Raw genomic sequence first — 23,946 nt, 5'->3', positions numbered from 1 at the left:
ATCTATCTCTAATGGCTTAATCTTCCTCAAGGTTACTCACTTGAATTCTTAAGGAAAACCCTAGCCGTAATCAAATGTCTCTCTGCCTAAAAAATATCAAAGTTCAGAGAAAAAATGAGAGAAAGAAAAAAAGTCCCGTTTCAAAATGAAAATGTTGTATTTATATGGCTAGGGCAACAGAGCAGTCGCGTCACGCAAGCATGAGCTGCGTGACGCACCCGTAAGCCCGCGTGACGCGACTTACTTTTCGTACAGTTGCCGCGTATCCATACAAACAGTGCAGGCCGTTGCACGGGCGCGCGCCAAAGGTGTCAGCCCTGTTAGAGCTGCGTGACACAGCTGATAGTACCGTCACGCAGGTACTAGCTGCGTGACGCAACCCTAACACTGGTCAGGCTTCTTTGGGCGGTTTGATTCAACTCTTGGTTCAAAACGCTCCTGGTTTATTGTGAAACCTTGTTCCTTGTCCTCATGTCATCACCGGGCCAGGTGGGGGCATAAAATTACGCGTCAATAAGGCTTTTAGCCAAAAAGATTGATTTAGGCAATTTATTGCCAAAAATTGATGTGATTTAGGCGATTGTCGCCAAAATTGATTATTTGAAGGCTTTTAGCCAAAATGAGTTGATTTAGGCAATTTATTTGCCAAAAAGTGTTGATTGGGCGATTGTCGCCAAAATTGAGTGATTTAAGGCTTTTAGCCAAAAGATTGATTAATTCAAGGCTTTTTTTGCCAAAGCTTCGATTTAAGCGATTTGTTGCTAAAAATGGCTAATCTTATTTATAAACAATTTGTTTGCCAAAAAGTGACCAATTGAATTGCAATATAGGCAATTTATTGCCAAAAAAAAAACGTGGTTAATTAAGGCTATTTAGCCAAAATTATTGATTAATTGGACTTAAGCCGGACTGTTCGAAATAAAAGCGATTATACCTTGGTCATTAATTGACCAGATACTTTAGTCAATATTATCGGATTTAGGCTTTAACACCACGATTATTAATTAACCGGGCATTTAAGCTTAATCATATTTAATTGAGGCAGTTTATTTGCCAAATTGATGACGTGAATGCATTTATACAGCAGTTTAATTCAGAATTGGAGTAGAAGAGAATATGCACAAAAATTAAATGGGCAGAGTTTCGTTATTACCTGAGTTAATCGGCGGCCGCTTCTTAGCTTCAGCTTGAAAATTCCAGATTAAGCTCCTCGTTTGGGGAATATTAATTAGAATTAATTTAATTAAGTGGTCAAATATCACAACAGCAGAATAATAAAAGCCTACACTAAATGCAGAAAAGCAGTAAAAGAACCGCAAGGAGTGTAGGGGAGAAGAGAGCGTCCGTCAACACAGACTGAGTGAGTAAAAAAGTCGCATTGGGGCTGATTTTATAGAAAAAAAACAGGCTGGAGGGCGGGCGCGGCCGCCACCGTGGCCGGCGGACTTGCTAGTTTTTTTCGTTCTTGAGACTTTTTCGGGAGTTCCGTACCTCCAAAAAATATTCCGGGACTAGTTCTGCGATCCTCGTAATTTTCCGGACGTTTCAAGTACCATATTGGCATACTTTCGGTGAACTTTCCGAATGGCCTCCGGTCCGGTCGGACTGTTTATAGTCCGGGAAAATAGGCTTTTTGAGCCTCAAAATTTGAGTATTCACAGTTGCCCCCCACCGGCAACCATAAAAATGATTTATGGGCGTCGGTGGTTGTCTGAAAAACAAATTTTGAAGGCAAAAATCGGACGAGTTCAGAAGACCCGCCTTTAGGCCTTTTTGGCCAAATTGGGAATTTTTGGGCCTTAGGGGCCAAAATGTGAACTTTTGGGCCTTTGTGGCCAAATTGGGCATTTTTGGGCCTTAGGGGCCAAAATGTGAACTTTTGGGCCTTTGATGATCAGAGGAGGAGGAGGACCCGTCGCTGATGCCATGGTTGCTAGGCTTTTCTGTGGTTGTCTGTACTTTTCTTTGCCTGTATTTTCTATACTGTACTTTGACTGTACCTGCACTTGGTTAATACTAAAAATTTTATATGTATGCATGATTATCCACTTTGATTTGTAAGAAAAGGGATTTTTTTTTTCAATTTCAATTTTCAATTTTCAATTCTTTTCAATTTCTGATCTTGTTTTCAAAAATGAATCCCTTTTATAACCACAGCATGCACAATTGGACTAAGAGTCTCTCCAAGGTAGAAAAGATCAATTTGGGGAGGTATGGTCTATCTCCTATTGCTTATTGTCTCTTCTTTCTTTTGGTTCATTCCTTTGTAATAGAAAGGATCCATTACTCAGGTTTGGTTAGAGGACCACCTCCAAGTGGTTGCTGCTCCTACTTTCTTGCCTTACAACCCCTCTCAGTATCGTATGCGGAGGATCCTGATCACTCATCCGTCTACTGATACATGGACCTCATGGCTGATTGAGCTGGGTCCAAATGAGGTACTGTGGTACATTTCCTGGTATGACATCACCCGTTTTATCCAGGTTAGCTCTCGCCATACTCGGGTTTACCTTTTAGGCCTTACACACTGTACTTGGTACTGTGCTTCACGCGTTTTGAGGCAAATGGGGATAGACCAGACTGTCCCAATTGTAGATGGCACTTCAGCTGATTCAGCCATCACTCCGGGTGTTACCCGAGCCGTCCTTAGGGCTTGGGTTAGAGACCATCACATGGTTAGGCCTTTACCTAATCCTGCTGATGTCCAGACTTCTCCTAAGTATTGGACCTGGTTCATTGCCGTTGTCTGGCCGGTTGAAAGGCCAAGGAGGAACGCACTGCTGAGTGTACTTGAAGGTTGGGCTCAGGCTGACGCTGATAATGAGATTGGGATTGATGAGGAGATTGTGTTGGCTCCTCGGACAGGCGAGGTTGGAGAGAGTTCAGCGGCTAGGGATGACTCGGAGGATGTTGCCCCACGGAGGCGACGGGACACCTAGACTCTTATAGGCTTTTGGACTTTTGTTGTTTTTCCCTTATTTTAACTTTTTTGACTTTTTATTTGGGACTTTGACCTTAGATTTTGGATTTATGTTTTTTTTTTGGATTTAGACTTCATTATTTATTTATTTTTCTTGGACTCTTTTGCTTTCTGCTTGACTTCGGGCTGTTTGACTTTGTGGCTTTAATTGGGAATGTCATTTGACTTTTAAGCTTTCCAAGCATTTTCCAACTTTATTTGTTCAAGGTCTAATTTTTGCCTAAGCCGCCCTTTCGGGTTTTCAACTTAGCGAGCTACCCATTTTTGCCTAAGCCGCCCTTTTCGGGTTTTTAACTTAGCGGGCCCCGACTTTTGCCTAAGCCGCCCTTTCGGGTTTTCGACTTAGCGGGTTTTTCTCTTTTTTTTTTCTCTTCTTTTTTTTCACTTTTTTTTTCCTCTTTTTTTTTTTTTTTTTTTTAAAGAAGAATGAAATATGAAATGATTTTTTTTTTATTAATGCTTAGACCACGCCCAAAGAGGGCTGCCTACATATCTCCGATACATAATTTCTTTTTTCCGAGGAGAATCAGGTCTAATGTAGCTCTTTTTACATTATGCAATGCTTATTATATAAAATATCTTTTTAACTGATCTAAATTACATGGATTCGTGAATTCCAAACCATCCAAATCAGTCAAAATGACGGCTCCGCCAAACAATATTTTCTTCAACACATAGGGTCCAGCCCAATGAGGATGAAACTTTCCACGTGGGTCTATGATTGGCTGTCTAATTTCCTTCAGGTCCAAACAACCTTCTTCCAGTTTTCGGTCTTTGACCTTCTTATTAAAATGCCGTGCCATTCTTCTCTGGTAAACTTGAGTTTGATGGATCGCTTGCAATCGTTTTTCGTCCATACCCAAGAGTTGCAAATGATAATTCTTAGCCCAATCTGCTTCGCTGATCTAGCTTTCGCGGATAATCCTCGCCGACTGAACTTCCAGCTCAATAGGCAACACTGCTTCCATACCATACACTAAGGAATACGGGGTTGCTCCGGTGGGCGTTCTGATTGAAGTCCTATATCCCCATAGGGCATTCGGTAACTGTTCATGCCAAGCTTTATGCTTTTGAACTGTCTTTTGTAAAATGACTTTTATAACCTTATTTGCAGCCTCTACAGCCCCATTTGTTTGTGGCCGATAGGGTGAAGACTTGTGATGCTGAATCTTCTTTTGCTTCAGCAGGTCAGAAAATTCACTTTGAAAGTGGGACCCGTTATCAGGTAATGATCTCGAATGGCGTTCCTTACTGACAAAGGATGTTAGTACGAACGAACTGTGCGGCCTTCTTAGCATTCAAGACCGAATAGGAGGCTGCCTCAATCCACTTAGTGAAATAATCAACAGCGACCATGATAAATTGGTGACCATTAGAAGCCTTTGGGTGGATTTTTCCGATCACGTCTATGCCCCAAGTTGCGAAAGGCCATGGTGAAACAATATGATTCAAATTGACCGAAGGCTGTCTTTGCAGCTTAGCAAAAATTTGACACTCATGGCACTTCTGCGCGTGCCTCACGCAATCGGCATTCATGGTTGACCAGTAATAACCCAGGTTCACGATTTTTTGAACCAAGGCTATCCCGTGCATGTGTGGACCAGACTCCCCATTATGTAAGGAATCCATGATGGTTTGAGCTTCTCCCTCATCAACGCACCTTAGGTGCAGGCCATTCCAACTTCTTTTATACAGAACTCCCCCAGTAAGGAAATATCCAGATGCTAACTGTCTCAATGTCCGTTGATCAGTCTTAGTGGATCCCTCCGGGTAGGCTTCATTTTGAAGATAATTCTGTATATCCCAATACCAGGGCTTGTCATCCACCAAATTCATGATATGTGCTGGCTGTTTCTGTAGCCGAACTGTTAGAGGTCGAATGACTTGGTCTCCCCCTACATTAACCATGGAGGCCAAAGTAGCCAGAGCATCAGCAAACTGATTTTTGGCTCGCGGCAAGTAGTGGAAGGATAAATCCTCAAACTGCTGAGCCAATTCGTCCAAGCATTGTAGGTAAGGAACCAAACGCTCTTCCTTAATTTTCCATTTTCTCAAAGCTTGGGAGACTATTAAATTGGAATCCCCGAAAACCTTGAGGACCTTTATTTCCTTTTCCAGGGCTGCTTCTAACCCCTTTATGCAAGCTTCATACTCGGCTTCATTGTTGATGCAGTCGAAATCTAATTTGACTGCGATTGGGACGTATTCTCCACAAGGAGTTTTGAATACGACTCCAACCCCATTTCCATGGTAGTTTGAAGCTCCATCGAAGTACATTTCCCAGACTTCACTTTCCAAGCTCAACAAGTCTTCATCAGGAAATTCTACCTCCGGCATTTGGTCTTCGACCGGTAATTCTGCTAATTGATCAGCTAAGGCTCCGCCTTTCACTGCCTTCCGTTGTACAAATTTTAAATCATAGGCTACGAGCACCGACACCCACTTAGCCATCTTACTGTCAAGAATCGGCCTCTCCATAAGGAATTTCAAGGGGTTCGATTCAGAAATAACGTATGTGGTGTAGGACGAGAGGTAGTGCTGTAGTTTTGTACAAGCCCAAACTAGAGCCAGACACAACTTCTCTATCTTATTGTATTTTAGCTCGTATTCTAGCATCCTTTTGCTGAGGTAATACACGGCATTTTCTACCCTTGTATCTTCTGCTTGTTGAGCTAGCATTGCACCCATCGCTTCTTCTATCACTGATAGATACAATAGCAAAGGCTTTCCTAGCCTTGGTGGCTATAAAATCGGCGGGGATAACAGATATTGCTTGACTTGGTCAAAAGCTTTCTGACAATCCTCATTCCATTTGATGGCTACTCCTTTCCTGAGTAATTTGAAAATCGGACCACAAGTATTGGCCAATTGATTGATGAACCGACTGATGTACTGTAGCCTTCCCAGGAAACCCCGAACTTCCTTTTTCGTCTTAGGTGCTGGCATTTCCAAAATGGCTTTGGCTTTTGAAGGGTCAATCTCTATGCTCTTCCGACTGACCATACGCCCCAGAAATACTCTGGATGTAGCTCCAAACAGACATTTTGCCGGGTTGAGCTTTAAATTGTACTTTCAAAGTCTAAGGAAGAACTTCTCAAGTGCTGTTGTATGTTCTTCAGTTGTTTTTGATTTAACAACCATATCGTCCACATAGACTTCTACTTCTTTGTGAATCATGTCATGGAAGATGGTCGTTGCCATTCTTTGATAGGTTGCCCCAGCATTTTTGAGCCCAAAAGGCATAACTCTATAGCAGTAGGTTCCCCACTCCGTGATGAATGTCGTTTTCTCTTTGTATGGCAAATGCATCATTATTTGATTGTATCCGACAGCAAGATCAGTCAAGGAGACCATCTCGTGTCCAGCCATTCGGTCCACTAATAAGTCAATATGCAGCAGGGGGAAGTCGTCCTTCGGACATGCTTTATTCAAATCCCGGTAATCCACACACATTCTGACTTTGCCATCTTTCTTTGGCACCAGCACAATGTTTGCTAACCACATCGGGTAGGCAATGGGTTCTATGAACTTATGCTCCAATTGCTTGGCTACTTCCTGTGAACCCCTCCCCCGAATACTAGGCATATGAATGCATGTGACTAAGGGCAGAAATGCACGTGAATGTATGAGTCGCCACCTTGTTTAATTATTTTAGGGTAAACTAGGAAAAAACCCTAAGTTGACTCCAATTTCAATTAACCTAATTGTTAGATTAATTATCCCAATGTTTAAGGCATGATTTGCGAACCCGAGATGGATCCCGAGACCATGTCATGCTGGTAAACTAACCTATGAATGAATGATTTGCAAGGTGATGAATGTAATTGGACCAATTGAAATGTTTATGTGATTTCGACTTGCGGCTCGGGGTTAAATCCCTAACGTGCCTACGTACTTCCGTTTGAATGGAAGATCAAAGTCAACGTAGTTCGGTAGGCCTTTTTAAAAGGGCTTTGAATGGGTATGCTTTATGCATGAGTGTGTGTATGCTTCGTGCATTTTGTTTAGGCATTTTGCCTGAAAAATGATTGATTTTTAGGCATTTGTTGCCAAAAGGTATTGATTTAAGGCTTTTTATTGCCAAAATGGATGTTTGGGCTTATTGTTGCCAAAAGATGTTTAATTGGGTGATTGTCGCCTGAATGATTGATGTTTGGGCCTATTATTGCCAAAAGATGTTTGATTGGGCGATTGTCGCCAAAATGATTGATGTTTGGGCTTATTATTGCCAAAAGATGTTTGATTGGGCGATTGTCGCCAAAATGATTGGCCGATTGTCGCCAAAATGATTGATTTAAGGCTTTTAGCCAAAAAGATTGATTTAGGCAATTGTTGCCAAAAGTTGATGTGATTTAGGCAATTTGTTTGCCAAAAGTGATTTTTGGGCGATTGTCGCCAGAATGATTGATTAATTCAAGGCATTTTGCCAAAAAATTGATTTAAGCGATTTGTCGCTAAAATGGTTAGTCTAATTTATAGGCAATTTGTTTGCCAAAAATTGATTAACTGAATTGCAATGTAGGCAATTGATTGCCAAGAAAACGTGTTTAATGAAGGCTATTTAGCCACAATTATTGATTAATTGGACTTAAGCCGGATTTGTTCGAAATAAAGGCAATTTCACCATAGTTATTGATTAACTAGGCTTTTTAGCCAATATTGTCGGATTTAAGCTTAACACCACGATTATTGATTAACCGGACATTAAAGCTTAATTATATTTAATTGAGGCAGTTTATTTGCCATATTGATGATATGAATGCATTTATGCAGTTGTAGAATTAGGAGTAGAAGAGAAGCATGCATGAAGTGCTAAAATTAAATAGGCAGAGTTTAGTTCATGTACCTGATTTAATCGACGGCCACTTCTTAACTCTAGGTTAAGCTCCTCATTAAGGGAATATTAATTAATTTAATTTTAATGACCAAATAGCACAGCAAGAAAGAAATAAAGCTAACTAAAAAAATCCAGAAAAGCAGTAAAGAATCGCAAGGAGCGTAAGGGAGAAGGAGCGTCCGTCAACACAGACTGAGTGAGTTGAAAGGTCACACCGGGGCTGTATTTATAGGCAAAACGGACTGTTTCGGCGGCCGCTGCCGGTGAGGGCGGCCGCAGCCACTGTCGCCGGCGGCTACCGCCGCTGTGAAGGGGGGGCCGCCGCCGCCGCAGCGGCCGGCGCACTTTCTAGTTTTACATTCCGGAGGCTTTTCCAGGAGTTCCGAACCTCCAAAAAATATTCCGGGACCAGTTCTGCGATCCTCGCGACGTCCCGGACGTTTTAAGTACCATATTGGCATACCTTCAGTAAATTTCCAAAATGGCCTCTGGTCTGGCCGAACTGTTTGCAGTCCGGGAAAACTGGCTCTTTGAGCCTCAAAATTTGAGTATTCACACTTCCTCCTTGATTTTCAAGGACCATTCTGTTTTTAGCCTTCTTAGCTTCTGTTTTACCGGCTTAGCCTCAGGGACTGGAATCTTGTGCACCGCTATTGCCGGGTCAATTCCCGTGATGTCATTTGCCTTCCACGTGAAGCAATCGACAAACTTCTTCAAGCATTCAATGACCTGTTCCCTGTTCACACAGTCAGATGCAATGTATGTATGTTCATTTTCTTCTTTGCCAATTATTATTTTTTCTTTTTCATTTTTTATTTCGTTTATTTGATTTTCATTATTTTCGCTTGGAAATGCTTGGAAAGATAGACACGCGGGGTAGCCAATAATTTGCAAGCTCATATTGATTAGGACGGAATCGTCCTCAAAAATTACATCAAATTTGAAGTCTGGATTTTCTAAATCCGACACAGACGACTCAGAACTGGAACTGGACTCTGACTCGGTTTCAGACTCGGGGTCAGACTCAGACTCAATACAGGACCTGATTACAGACTTTGACTCTAGGTTTGACTCGGGAGGGGGTTTATCAGCAGCGCGCTCCTCCTCGGCGTACCAGTTGGTGAGAGGCCCTTTGTGCGGCTTGATCAGGCTCAGCAGGTCTTGGTTCTCATCATTTCCTATAATGACCGCAACCTCGTCAAAGAGACTGGGCTGCATGAAGTCTTCCACTTCTAGTTCAGTTATTGCTTCTGGCTTGTTGTCCCAGGTATCAGCAAATATTTCCAACCCGGGCAGCATTTTCTTAGTTGTCGGGAAGTAGAATGGCTCCTGGAAGCCACAATAAGGAATTGTTTCTCCCGGTTTGCAGAAGTGACCATTCAAAGTCAAAAAGTATGGTCGCATCTGTGTCTTTCTCCTTCTTCTCCTGGTCATAGCATCGACCTCTTCAGTTAGGTCATTCAGATCCAGGACACAGATTTCATTCATTTCTAGGAATAGCTCGAAAGGATCGATCAATTTCTGGTCAGAAACAATAGCATTTACCCCGTGATTTGGTAAGGGATTAGTGCTAATGTTTGGCTTATTCCTTGGAATAATTGAACCATTGTCCACCAGGTCTTGGATGCGGTTCTTAAGCGTCCAGCACACTTCAGTCTTGTGCCCGTTACCTTGATGATACTCATAGTATTCGTCAGCTCTATAGTTCCTTGGTAATGGGTTGGGTGGCGGCCTTACTTCCAAAGGCTTGATGTAGTTTGCCTTGACAGCCTCGGAATACCAAAGGATTGGCATCCCGAGATCAGTATATGTCCTTCTCGACTGACTGCCATTTCTCATATTTTCCACACATAAAGGATTCGTGGGGGTGATGCTTGCCACTTCGTGGACTTTGCTAGCTTGGCTAGGCTTCTTGTATTTTGAGGTTCCCGAGTCTTCTTTCAGTTGCCCCATTTGAATTAAATCCTCTACCTTCGTAGCAGTAGCAATGAGCGACTGGAACGTCGGTAGGTACTGAGTTTGCAATTGTTGCTGGTAGACAAGCAGCAGGTTCTTTATAATTATGTCCACCTGTTCTTGCTCAGAAGGCCGGTTGATCATTTGGGCGGCCTTGGCCCTCCACCTCATAAGAAACGAGGAAAAGGGTTCATTGCTTTTCTGTTTGGTGGTCTCCAACTCCCTCCGAGTAACGTCCACCTCTATGTTATAATGATATTGCGTATTAAACGCATTGCAGATGTCTTCCCAGGTCTTCATTTTAGACCGATCCAGGCTGATAAACCACCTCAAAGCAGCACCAGTGAGTGATTGTTGAAACAACTGAGCAAGGAGCTCGCTGTTCAGTCCGAACGGGTTTAGGGCACCCACATACATTTTCAGGTGCGTTTTGGGACAAGTGGTTCCATCAAACTTGTCCATGTTGGGCATTTTGAACTTTGTTGGCAGTCTTGCTTCGGGGAACAAGGACAAGGAGTCCATGTCCACTACTTCCTTGTGTGTCTTAAGGGCAGTAATAGACCTTTCCAACAATTCCAGTTTTTCTCTCATTTTCTGAGCTTCCAGCTCAGAAGCAGTTCTGGAGGGCATGTCATCCAGGTTAAGGGCAGGGTTTGAGGACGTCGGTCCAGCAGCAGGTCCCTGATTGGAGGTAGGAGGATCACTTTCCCCAGCGGAAGCCCCATTTCCATTACCACTACTTAGTTCAACTATTAGAAGAATCTACTCATGTTGTGTTTAATGAATCTGACTCTAATTCTAGAAGTTTAGAAAATGATGATGTTGTAGATTCTAATCAAGAAAAGCAGAATGAACAATCAGAACAACTAGAACAGCCAGAAAATGAGCAGAACGTTGATAATCAGGTTGAACCAGAAGATGAACATGAAGATCAAAATGCAACTAAAAGTCAAATGCTAGAGACTGAAAATAAAAATTCTCAATTACCAAAAGAATGGCAATTTCACAGGTATCATCCACAAGAGGATATCATTGATAATCCTTCAGAAAAGATGATGACTAGATCTCAATATAAGAGATATTTTGGTAATGTTGCTCAAAATGATGAAAATTGGATTCTTGCTATGCAAGAAGAGCTAAATCAATTTGAGATAGACCAAGTTTGGAAACTTGTTTCTAGACCTAAAAACCATTCTATTATTGGAAAAAAATACGTGTTTAGAAATAAGCTTGATGAACAAGGTAATGTTGTGAGAAACAAAGCAAGGTTAGTGGCTCAAGGGTACAACCAAGAGGAAGGCATCGATTTTGATGAGACCTTTGCTCCAGTTGCAAGACTTGAGGCCATTAGAATGCTTTGTGCATTTGCATGTTTTAAAAACTTCATGTTATATCAAATGGATGTGAAAAGTGCTTTTCTAAATGGCTTTCTAAATGAAGAAGTGTATGTAGAACAACCTCTTGGTTTTGAAGTATATGATAAACCAAATCATGTTTACAAACTTACTAAAGCTCTTTAAGGTTTGAAACAAGCTCCTAGAGCTTGGTATGAAAGATTAAGTAAGTTTTTATTAGAAAATGGTTTTTCTAGAGGAAAGGTTGATACAACACTGTTTATCAAAAATAAAGCACATGATATTCTAGTTGTACAAATCTATGTTGATGACATAATCTTTGGATCTACTAATGATCTTCTTTGTAAGGAATTTTCTAAGATTATGCAGGGTGAGTTCAAAATGAGCATGCTGGGAGAATTAAACTTCTTCCTTGGACTTCAAATCCAACAATGTGAAAATCGAATTTTCATAAACCAAGGTAAATATACTAGAGAATTATTGAAACGATTCAAAATGGAGAATGCCAAGAATGTAGTACACCAATGAGTCCATCCTCAGAATTAGAAAAAGATGAAAAAGGTAAGGATGTGGACATCAAATTATTTAGAAGTATGATTGGTTCTTTACTATGTCTAACTATAAGCAGACCTGACATTCACATTAGTGTTTGTTTATGTGCTAGATTTCAGTCGTGTCCCAAAGAATCTCATTTAATTGCTGTAAAAAGAATGCTAAGATATCTTTGTGGAACTTCTAATCCGGGTCTGTGGTATTCTAAAGGTGATACATTTGATCTTGTTGGGTATAGTGATTCTGATTTTGCAGGAAGCATAATAGATAGAAAAAGCACGTCTGGAACTTGCCAGTTTCTAGGTAGTGCCCTTGTATCATGGTTTAGCAACAAATAGATATCAGTTGCTCTTTCTACTGCAGAAGCAGAATATATTATTGCTGGAAGCTGTGTTGCACAAGTTCTATGGATCAAGCAACAATTGGCAGACTATGGTCTAAAATTAGAAACAGTGCCAATTAAATATGACAACATAAGCGCCATCAATATATCTAAGAATCCAGTCCAGCATTCTAGAACCAAGCACATAGAACTCAAACATCACTTCATACTTGATCATGTTCAAAAAGGTGATATAGTGATTGAGTTCATTCCTACAAAAAAGCAATTAGCAGATATCTTTACTAAATCTTTGAATGAAAGTATTCTGCTTAATTAGAAGAGAACTCGGTATGTTAGTTCTAAACTCTTAACTTTAGAACTCTATAAGTATGTTCTAAACTGCTTTGTATATTTGAAAGTGAAAAACTTGCACTGTGATAACTTTTTTATTATATTCTGCGTGATTCTGAAAAACGTTTTTGTCTAAAAGAAATGCGTATTGCTCTGATATGACTTTCTAATGTTATTATCAGAATCTATTTTTAGATAAAATTCAAAAATAGTCAATTTGTTTTATTTTATTTTGTGTATTTATGTCTTCGCTTTATTTAAGTTTTGGCAGTATATTTATTTTTAAAATTCTTTGAGTCGGTTTGAATTTCCCTAAAATTGCTTTTATTTTTTTTTCTTCTATTTTTTTAGGTGTTTCTTTCTTTCCTAAAGATTATTTCTCAACTTGAATAATTTTTTCTTCCTTACTAAAAACTGCTCTGTCTTCTCTCTTGCCCTCTTGCAATAAAACCCTAAATCGCTCTCTGCTTCAGAACCCTAATAACGGCCAGATCGAGTTGTACCTCTTCTTCCTCAGACTCCCTGACGGAACAAGAACTTTAACTTCTCAAAAGGTTATTAAAGAAGTATGAGCAGAAGGAATCAAAATAGAAAAAATCTATTGAGGAATCAAAGAAAGAAAAAGCAGAAATAGAAAAATCAAAGAACAAGTCACTAATTCTCGTGCCAAAGGTAAATCTGTTCTTTCTCCATACCCTCTTATACATTCGTATGTAATAGACTGGAAGTTCTTTGGGAAGGACGAGTTCAACTTGAAGGAACTCTTTGAGTTTTAGGATAGGATGGATTTTTTATCCTTGAACAGACCGTGTTATGAGAATGTGGTTAAGGAGTTTTACGATTCTCTTAAAACTAGCGGGTCAGAATCAATTTCTATAAAGCTTGAAGGAGAGCCTTAAAGCATTGTCTTACGCTGACTTGAGCAGGATCTTTAATTTGCCAAACACTGGGTCTAGGGTAACAAAAATCAAAGATATTTCTAGGGATAGCGGATACAGAAAGGAAGAATTTGTTAAGAAAATTGTAAAGAAAGGTTCTGCAGATAAACAGAGTGTTATTAAATGTTGAAACCTAACGGACAGTATGAAGTGGTTGTATAAATTGATTGTGCACTACATTTATCCAAAGAGCGCATCACTCACTTATGTGAATCAGGTTGAGATGTGCATAATGTGCCACATAACTGAGAAGAAATCCTTCAACCTTTGTCACACTATCTTTGATAAAATGTAGAATAGCCCTAAGAAACTACCCTATGGCATGGTGCTCACACTTGTGTTTAAATTTTTGGAAGTTAAGTTAAATGAGAGTGAGGGTCATAGTATTTCAAAGCTGGACAGTGGCTCTTTGATATTGAAAGATGAAGAAGAAGATGAGGAAAATGAAAAAGAAATTGAAGAAAAGAAAGAAAAAGAGGAAGAAGCTGAGAAAAAGAAAAGAAAAGAAGAAAAAGGGAAAGTTAAGTTAAAAGAAGCGAATAAGAAAGAAAAAGAAGAGAAATTGGAAGAAGAAGAGAAGGAAGAAACAGAGGAAGAAAAGGAGACAGTGGCTGAGGTTGAGACAGATTCAGAAAGGGAAATAGAAAAAGAAAAGGAGAAATTTGAAGTTGAAACTGAAGAGAAAAAGGATTCTGAAAAGTTTGAGAAAGAAAAGACAGTAGAGATAGAGGAAGCCAGTGATGCAGAAACAGAAAAATTGGAATTGAGTGAAGAAGAAAAGAAAACTGAGGCTAAGGCAGAAAAAGAATCTGAACTTTTATCAGCACAAAGGAATAGAGAAGCTATGCTGGGCAGAATGGAAAAAGAGCTTATAGAAAAACACAATAGGGAACTTGATGAGGCAATAAAAAAAGCAAAGCTGTGATTGAGCATAATCAGTCCCTCATTGAATCCTTAGAAAGAATGATGAATATTAATGAGAGAAGGCTAGCTACTCTGAAAGTCAAGGGAACACCCTACACTTCTGCTTCAGAAAAGCCAAAGGGAGTAAAGCACACTACTGGCAAACACAGAGTTCATGGAAGAAAGCCTCCACTGCACCTTTCTTCTAAGTGTCCTAAAAGTTCTACTGAAACTGCTACTGCTCAAAATCTATGAAGTTCTAAGAGACTGAGAACTGACCCAAAATCCCTTTGATTGATTTTTTTTACTTTATCTATCTATATTTTGTGAACTTTTTTTTTTTTTTGGTTGTGTTTTTTATTTGTTTTTGCTTTGATCTTTACTAACCCTCTTGTATGATGACAAAAAGGGGGAGAACATAGGATATTTTGATAGTTAAATACTCTGCTAATATGTGGTAACTTTAGTGCTTACATCTTATTGCTTAGTATTTTCTAATCTGTATTATTTTGTGAGCTATATGTTTTACATGATGAATGATTGGTTAGCTTTTAGAACTGAGATTCTTGTTCTAACGTATGCTCTGCAGGTTAGACTTAAGATTTCTGTTCTATTTCTAAAGTCAGTTTTTATTCTATTCTTATTGCTCTAATTATTAGAACTTAAAATTTTCCTTTATATTTGCATGTTCTAATATCAGTTTCTAAAATTACTTTCTGTTCTAAGTCCCCATAGATTTTTTACTGTACTAATTTAGAGGGAGTTTTATACATGTTCTAAACCTGCTTCATGATAAAACATATGTCATGTTTAGAACTTTTATTTTATTGACATGCATAAATTTAGGGGGAGCACATGTTCTATGTTTGATAAATTAATTGGTTTTATCATCATCATCAAAAAGGGGGAGAATGTTGGCTCAAGGGTCAAATATTTACTCGAGATTTTGATGATTAAAGCAAAACAAATAAATTTAAATTATATTATTCGTGCTAATAATATTTATATGTAGATTATATATGGAAGGTAATAAATAAACAAGGCAAAGTCCTACAAATTCAAGGATCATGAAGGCTATTGAAGACCTTAGTTGTTAGATTTTTAGGATTCATTGTAGGATAGAGAGAACATCCATTTATAAGCACAAAATTAATTTCTTCTCTCTTTATCGAAAGAATTTTTCGAAAACAACTCTTTAAAAATCAAAAGTTTTTTTTTCATTCCTTGATTATCTTACCTAAAATGGTGGAGATCTTGTCTTAATCATTTTTGGTAATAAATATCTTATAAAAAGCTTTTTTTAGTTTTTCAAAAATTATCTTCATAAAGGTTCAAAATTTATTCACTTACCAAAATTAAAGAGACTCTGTCTCAAACAATTTTGGTAATAAGAATAAATCGAATAAGATTTTTATGCTCTTCATTTTCGGAAACAAAATTTTTAAAGAGATCCAAAATCTTGATTTTGTCTTCTTACCTAAACAAAAGAGATTCTATCTCAAATCGTTTTTGGTAAATATTTATTTCAAAAAAGATTTTTTTTCTTATTCTGTAAAATCTTATTTTTGAAGGAAAGTTAGATTTTCTTTTATTCACTTAGTAAAAAGAAAGAATATTGACTCAAAAGATTTGGTAACAAAGATTTCTATATCTTCTAAAAATGGAAATTCAATATTCCGATTTGAAAAAGGATTTCACTTTCTAAATACGGGATTCTCATCCCTCTCTATAGAAAGGTATTTTGTCTTTTACAGATGTGGTAAAAAGAGTATTCGTTTTAAGAGTATTCGTTTTAAGAGTATTCATCCATTGATCATATCTTTTATCTCTCAAAACTTACTCTCTACCCCCTTATTTTTTTTTCATCTTAATACTTTACGTTCTATCTTTAAAAGAGAAAAGAAATTTTATAACAACTTTTTTTGAAAAACAATTCTGATTTCTAAAACGATTTTCTAATCTTAAAAACTATTTTTCCTATGCTTATATTTGCATTTCTATCTCTCTATTTAGATTCTGTAATCTTTAGTAGACAGGTTTTCATTAGATAAACATTTGTGTAATAGCTTAGGTGAAAAGCTATTATGAAATAGGTTATGAAGTGACCTTCTTCGTGAGAGAGATTCTAATGTCTTGATTTGAGTTTTTGTTCTCTGCCAAAAACAGAAAGGGTTGAGGTTAACTAGAACCTTTGGAAAATCTAGTGGGATAAAGGGTAGATGTAGGAGTTGATCTATTGTCTTGTACTGTTGGTTTGTCTCTTACTCTTGAAAAGAGATAACATAGTTGAGGATCTCAAGATGAGTCTTGGGAAGTGGATGTAGGCGAGTTAGTGTCAAACCACTATAAATCACTGTGTTGATCTTTTTACTTTCTGAAGTTTCTGCTTGATACTATTTTACTTGCACTTCTGTATATATTTTAGAAATGCTAAAAGTTGTTAATGGTTTTGATGTTCGAAACTGAAATAAGCTTTGTCTTTTTTGAATATTAGAACTATAGACTTATGCTCAGTGAATATACCAAGTTCTAAATTGTTCTTCTATTTTCAGTATATTTCACTATTTGGGTTTCTAATCAGTTTTCTAATCTTGATTGAAGCTTTGTGAAGCGGTTTAGATTTCAATAACTGTCTCTCACATAGTCTTTTATATTTATCTAAACTTTATGAGGAAGTTCTAAACATAATAACTTTCCTTCATAAAGTAGTTTTGATATTGCATAAGAAATTGTGAAACAGTTATAATCAATAACTGGACTTTGCAAAGTCTTTCTATTTTCTACATAAGGGCATTGTGAGGAAGTTCTAATCAATAACTTATTCTCACAAGTGCATTACTTTTCCGCTGTCACAGAATTCTAAGTTTGATTTTAAAAGTTAAATTTTTATTTTTTGAAAATCCAATTCACCCCCCTCTTGGGTTGTGCCATACACGTACCCACATCTTTATCCATTCTTACATAGAACTTTAAGGAAATCTTCAAAAGGTAATACCTGAGAGCCTTTACTTCATTTCTTCATCTTTTTCCTTTTTCTTTTGGGTGTTTGAATACCATTTTCGAGCCTGGTTATGAGGAAAACCTTAATTAACCAAAGGGGGGTTTTCTGTGCCGCTGTGGCGCACTGCCAGTTGAAGGCGCAAGCCACTATGTGTGGCGTGTGCAACAAACAAATGGCTCACACCACTTCAGCACAATCCACCCCTGTTTGTGCTGTTTAAGTCCTGAGAACTTCCTGATCAGGGAAGGGCATAGTGGTGCGTGCCACTCCTCCTATGGCATCTAGGCTCTTTAATTCAGAGATTCAGAACATCAATAATCAATAAAATGGCCTCGATTCGGATATCCAGTGGCGAAGTTCCAACCTTAAATGGTCTGGGATGCGTTCTCGTCCATAAACGATCAAATAAAGATTAATAAACAAGGTTGAGAATAGTGATTAGTGTATCTGTCATCATTCATGATGAACATCAAGGCCATGAATTCTAATCTTATTGAAACCTTTAAATTATTGTCTTTTAATTCATGTTCTTTACTTTTAAGCACTTTTTTATTCTATCTTTTAAATTTATGCCTTTTAACTTAATGTATTATGATTATTATTACACTAATCCTTCATTTATTAGTTTTGTAATGTAAACATGCATCATTTAATCATTTGGTGAATGAATTTGATGCTTAATGGTGCTGGATGTATGATATTGATTCTGTGAATAATGTTTATATTGTGTTTGTATTGTATGGATGTTTTTAATTTTGCTTTGCTTTAATGTTATATTATGGCAAAATGTAAGAGACCTTAATGGGTCTCATTTGTTGCTTGTTTGTAATTAATTAAGGGGATTGGGAAATTTGGAGGGATTAATGGGTAGAATGTATTTTAGGATTTAGTTTGTACTCCTTTCTCCTCACTCGCTTCTTTCGATGTTTATGTTATTTGTGTTGTTAATTTGCATGATTCACATGATTTTCAAAATTGCATCAAAAGATTTTTACACCTCAAATTTTAGTTAATGGTATTATTGAGTAATTGTGAATTAATGGATAACGAGGAGGCTGATTTAATCGGGCAATATGGGTGTCTAACACCTTCCTATATCGTACCTAACTTTCAGACCTCGTCTCTAGTTTAAAACTGAGTTCGTCGATTCCAAAATAATTTGAGAATTTTCCCTAATAAATATGGCGACTCCTAAAATAAAACTCTTACCAAAGTAAGAGAGCATTTTCCCGAGGATCAATAAATGGGTTAAATAAAGAAAACTGATTTATTAAATAAAATCAATCAAGCATGTCCGATTTGATTCTTTCCTTCTTTGGAAAAATCAGAATAAAAAAAATTCTATATCCTCTCTCTCTCTCTCTCTCTCTCTCTCTCTCTCTCTCTCTCTCTCTCTCTCTCTCTCTCTCTCTCTCTCTCTCTCTCTCTCTCTCTCTCTCTCTCTCTCTATATATATATATATATATATATATATATATATAAAAGAATTACCTTTTAAAACTTTAATAAACTTTTATGTATAAATATCTCTTATGTATAAATCTTAACTTTCCATTCGAAGTGATTTTGATCGATTAAATGATAAAAAGAAATCAAAGTGGTAGAACGAAATTATACTGATAATGTATTATAAAATAATAAGAAATAAGGAGAATACAATTGTGTAATTATTATTGATGAGAAGTCATATATATATATATATATATATATATATATACACACACACAAACACACATAAGTGAACCCTAATAAGAAAAATAGAGTCCTATACAAATTAAAAAGATAGACTTCCCACTAATTAAAAATATAGACTTCTAACTGATATATGACATCCATTAATTTCATAACAGACCTTTCTTTTTTTTTAACAAATTTTTGAGATTTATTTATTTTACTACATTTTGAATGGATGGTATTTTTAAATAATTTATTTTTTAATACTTAAATAGATAATTAAGATTTCGAATTTTTCTATCTATTTTTATAATATCTAAATTCATATATATAAGACCTTAATCTCCTATTTACTATTTTTTTTTTCTATGAGATACAACTTTTTTATTGAAATTTTTGGTTTACTAATATTTTCTTTTAGTTTTTTGAATTTATTTTTGACTGATAATTTACTTTGTGGTTCTCCATGAGTTGATGTGAAATATATGAATTCTCATATTTTGTATTCTCTCCGTCCCATTTTCCTCTTAAATTTCTGCTTTATGGACATATACCCTTGAAAATTTCTCTAAATATTCTTTATTACAAACAAAGTTTCAAATTAAAATCTTAATATATTTGTGAAGTTATTAATAATTTTTATATAACTGCACATTTAACACACTGCAATATTAGAATCAATATTAGAATACAAATGAAATGAAAATAATTTTTGGACTGTTTTTCATAACATTTCATCTTATATTACAATTAGAAGTTCTGAATCAAAATCTATTAAAAGCTTAATTTAATAATAATTATTTAATTAATATAAATATTTGTACGTAAACCACAGTTTATTTATGCCAACTAAGTGTCTGTTCGGTAATATTATCTGTTTTAACGGCTGTTAGCTATTGTAGGAGTTGTTAGTTTCTATTAGTTGTTGGTGTTAACTTTTAGCTAATAATTATTTATATAGCGGTTTAAGTTAGAAGTGTTTAATAAAAAATATTTGTTTAATTAGCTGTTTAACGTAAAAGGATAACAAAAGGATATTAGAGTGTACTTAACTATTTAACTTGAAATGATAAAAAAAAGATATTAAATGTTTAATTAACTGAATTTACAGAAAAAAATATAATGGATATGATTGTCAAAAAAAGAAAATTTAATTAAAAGCTAAATGTTAAACGCTAAAAGCTAAACATTATAGTATTTAATGGTTCATAAAAGTTTCTTTAAACTCTAAAAGCTATCATAAAAGTTAAAGCTACGTTATTAAATACTACAATTAATCAAAACTATAATTATCGAATAGTGTCTAAGTGTAGTAGTTGGTCTCTCATGTCTTGTAAAAAATGTGGGAAGGAGAGTGCTCTCTATTATAAAAATTATCACCAATCTAGTGAGGCTATGAAATCTACGTGTTTTCCTATTAAGAAAGTAATAATTATTATGGCTAAATGGCAATTTTATTTATATAATTTTTCTATTATGTCTATTTTAAATAACAGAGGAGCAATTATTATATTGAAATAATAAGTAATACTTAGCGAGGGTTATTGAAAATAAGATAAAATTTAATAAAGATATAATAAATAATTTAAAAATTAACTATAATGAAAAAAGAAAAGTGGATTATATTTTGATATAAACCAAAAAGAAAAATTAATTATATTTTTTTGAAGAATTATAAAGAAAGGGCGTGAATTTATTTATACACATTTGTTAGATACCGGCTTGTGTTTCTAGAAGCCTGTCTTAGTTAGAAACACAAATGAAGAAAAACAACTCGGCCTCCAAATTTGACCCAATACAGATAAAGAATACATCATCAGCAAGAAGCAATAAAATTCAACACCAAAACTCAACTATGATAAAGATAGAAAGACCTGCAAAATCCAAGAAATTGATTTAGGCATGGGACGACTAGGCATTGGGAAAGAAGTCAATTGACTTCGACGGTTCGACCGTGAATTTTCTCATCTTCTATATCGAAACCTCTTTGCTGGCCGAGGTTAGATAGCAAGCAAACGGAGTATGGCATCGAAAGGAAGCAGTCTTGGAAGCTCTCTGCTGGTACCTTCTGTCCAAGAATTGGCTAAAGAGCCTTTGGTTTCTGTCCCTCAGAGGTATATACGCCCTGATCAAAACCATTCCATCGTTTCTGCTAATGAAGATGGTTCATTACCTGATATTCCAGTTATTGACATGAGCAAGTTAACCCATCAAGAATCCATGGATTCTGAATTGGCTAAGCTCCATTCTGCTTGCACAGAATGGGGCTTCTTTCAGGTACTCTATTTTTTCTTTTTCTTATTGTAAGGAAGGAAGAACCCAGTGACATTATTTAAACCGGCACAATTCAATTTCTTTAATTGCACTTTGGATTAATTCGATAATGGTTTTGAATAGTTGCCTTAGCTGGTTCTTAGTATAATTAATTTGTCAAAATCATTGTAAGACTCAAAGATGATGATAAGTATTTCTCAAAGATGATGATAAGTATTTTGATCTGACATTTATTGGTAAAATAAAAATACAAGAAATTTCAGATGCTTTACTTTTTTATTCAATTTGGATTGAGAAAAGTGCAGGACCATCTTCCTAACCTTGAAATTGAAAAGGGAAATTGCAGGAAACAAACTAAGGAATTTCCTTTTTTTTTTTTGGAAGAAATTTTTGAAATTGGTTACCAAATCTTCGAAATTTGTTTCTTACTGTTATTTTTATTTTTATATTGGGAATTAGTGGAAGATCGTAAATAGCTATTATGAAATAGCTGAACTGGAATATGCAATAAGCGACTCAGGTTACCCCTCTTTATGAATTGAACTTGGGTCTATGCCCAAGTGCATATGTAATTATGACCAGGTAGTGCACTTCTAGTAGACTGAAACAATGTTGATATGGTTATACATATAATTGTGATGAATTTTTATTTTTGAAAAGTGGCTTCAATGCTTAAGATAAAGACCTATCCAGCCATCTATTCTGTGCATGCCTCATTTGCTTAACTGTTACAGTTAGTGAACCATGGAGTAAGCTCTTCACTTTTGGAGGAAATGAAAATACAAGTTCAAGAGTTTTTTGACCTCCCAGTGGAAGAGAAGAAAAAGTTCTGGCAATATCCTGGAGAAGTAGAGGGATTTGGACAGTCATTTGTTGTATCTGAGGAACAAAAGCTTGATTGGTCTGATATGTTCTTCATGGTCACACAGCCAGTTCATTTGAGGAAACCACACTTACTTCCAAAGCTCCCTCTTCCTTTCAGGTCATTTCTCTTTCCTTTCTTACTCTGTGCATATGTATGTTTACTTGTAGGTTCTTGCAGGAACGTTTCAATTAATTATGTTTCAGTTAATTATGCAGAGAAACTGTAGAGAATTACTCATTGGAAGTTAAAAATTTAGCTGCGGCTATCCTTGAGCAGATGGCAAAAGTTCTGAAAATTAGAGTTGAGGAAATGAGAGAGCTTTTCACTCAAGGCATAAGGCAAACAATGAGAATGAACTATTATCCGCCATGTCCTGAACCTGACAAGGTCCTTGGCATTACCCCTCATTCCGATGGCACAGGTCTCACCATTCTCCTACAAGTTAGTGATGTTGAAGGTCTGCAGATTATGAAAGATGGCAACTGGATTCCTGTCAAGCCCCTCCCAAATGCCTTTGTTGTCAACATTGGAGATATTTTAGAGGTAAAAAAATGTGTTACAATTGAAGCTGAGCATATAGAAACGAATGATATAGCAGTAATCAGGAGAAGTTACTATAACATAAAGATACAAACAGAAAATATTAACTTTAAAGATGAATCTTGTCTATTGACTTCCATTTTTCAATGATGCAAGCTAAAGGACTTGTCTAATGATGTTATTGTACATTAATTTGCAGATCATAACCAATGGTGCATACCGCAGCATCCTCCATCGTGCCACAGTGAACTGTAAAGAGAAAAGACTCTCGATCGCCTCATTCCATTCTCCAAGGTTCGATGGTGAAATATATCCTGCACCTAGCTTGATTAACGAGGAAACACCAGCATTGTTTAGAAGAGTGACAGTTCAACAGTTCTTCAAGGGATTATTTTCTCGCGAACTTCGAGCCAAATCTTACCTTGACACCCTAAGAATAGAGAATGGTGAAGCCTAATTTTAGCTGCTGCTGCTCTTTTTTTAACCTTTTGAAGTGGAAAATTTGGTGAATAGCTGTAAGGGAAAGTACTTGAAAAGCAGTGGCAGAGATGCTTTAAAAAATGAAGCTGATGCATTATTGGCGAGTAAAATGAGATATATTTTTTTTCTTTTTAGAAATAAATGAAGTACTTTATTGAGAAATATCAGAATCATCAGCAATTACAAACTGTAAAACAAGAGGCTGAACTTCTTCAATCCAAATAGCTTCATCTAAATAAGAAAATGGAAGTTTTTGAGAATTCATGAGGAACTCTATTCTTCTCTCTTGGATAAGGAATCCAATTTCAAGAGTCGAGTCCCATGTTCTGTTCCCGGAAACTGTCGAGCATTCACATGTTGAACCCATCTCTATGGCGTTCGTTAAACCATAAATGGAAGCCTCAAAGTTAATTTGAGGTTCTTTACCGGTGACCAATTGGAAAGACATTAGTGCGGCAGTTGAAAGAGCTGCTCGAAAAGGGTCATGGTTGGCCCAGTACATCCTCTTGTGCCTCGCCCTTACCCGCCTGAATGGAATTCATATTGACTCCATTCATATTGACGAGTTCTAGCCAAACACTAGCAAGTATAGTGGTTGTTGAAGTAGTACAGGACTTAGAATCCAAATATCGTTTACTCAGAAACCAAAGTTTGGAAGTCAATTAATCTAAAATTGTCACTATTGTTTGAGAAAATGATTAAATGAGAAACTGTAAATTAAGTAAACTAATTGAATTAAACAAGCAAATAATTGATATTTGGATTAAACCAATGCTTTAAATGGAAAATCAATTTTGAGATTACTGGGTTCTTCTTGAGCCTATTTATCCTGCTAGGAAACTTAAAGATTGAATTGTATAAAATAGATCAAATTTTTAACTCCAACCAGGAAACGAATGAAGCCACAAAACATTCCTA

General features: G+C 36.5%; 1 protein-coding gene across 1 annotated transcript; it reads left to right on the top strand.

The window, feature by feature from the left end:
• The first annotated feature begins 20,630 nt into the window (after nt 1-20,630).
• LOC149494677 (protein SRG1-like) lies at nt 20,631-23,190 on the top strand. Its single transcript, XM_089724510.1, has 4 exons — nt 20,631-21,146; nt 21,878-22,125; nt 22,224-22,551; nt 22,748-23,190. Exons 1-4 carry the CDS (start codon nt 20,892-20,894, stop codon nt 23,003-23,005), a joined length of 1,089 nt encoding a protein of 362 aa, XP_089580636.1. The 5' UTR covers nt 20,631-20,891; the 3' UTR covers nt 23,006-23,190.
• Nucleotides 23,191-23,946: the final 756 nt, after the last annotated feature.

This window comes from Jatropha curcas, chromosome 7 (assembly GCF_041381405.1).
Source record: "Jatropha curcas cultivar XTBG-Jc1 chromosome 7, XTBG_Jcur_1.0, whole genome shotgun sequence".
NCBI lineage: Eukaryota > Viridiplantae > Streptophyta > Magnoliopsida > Malpighiales > Euphorbiaceae > Jatropha > Jatropha curcas.
Note: the sequence above shows the minus strand (reverse complement) of the source record. Positions and strands in the feature narration are given on the sequence as shown.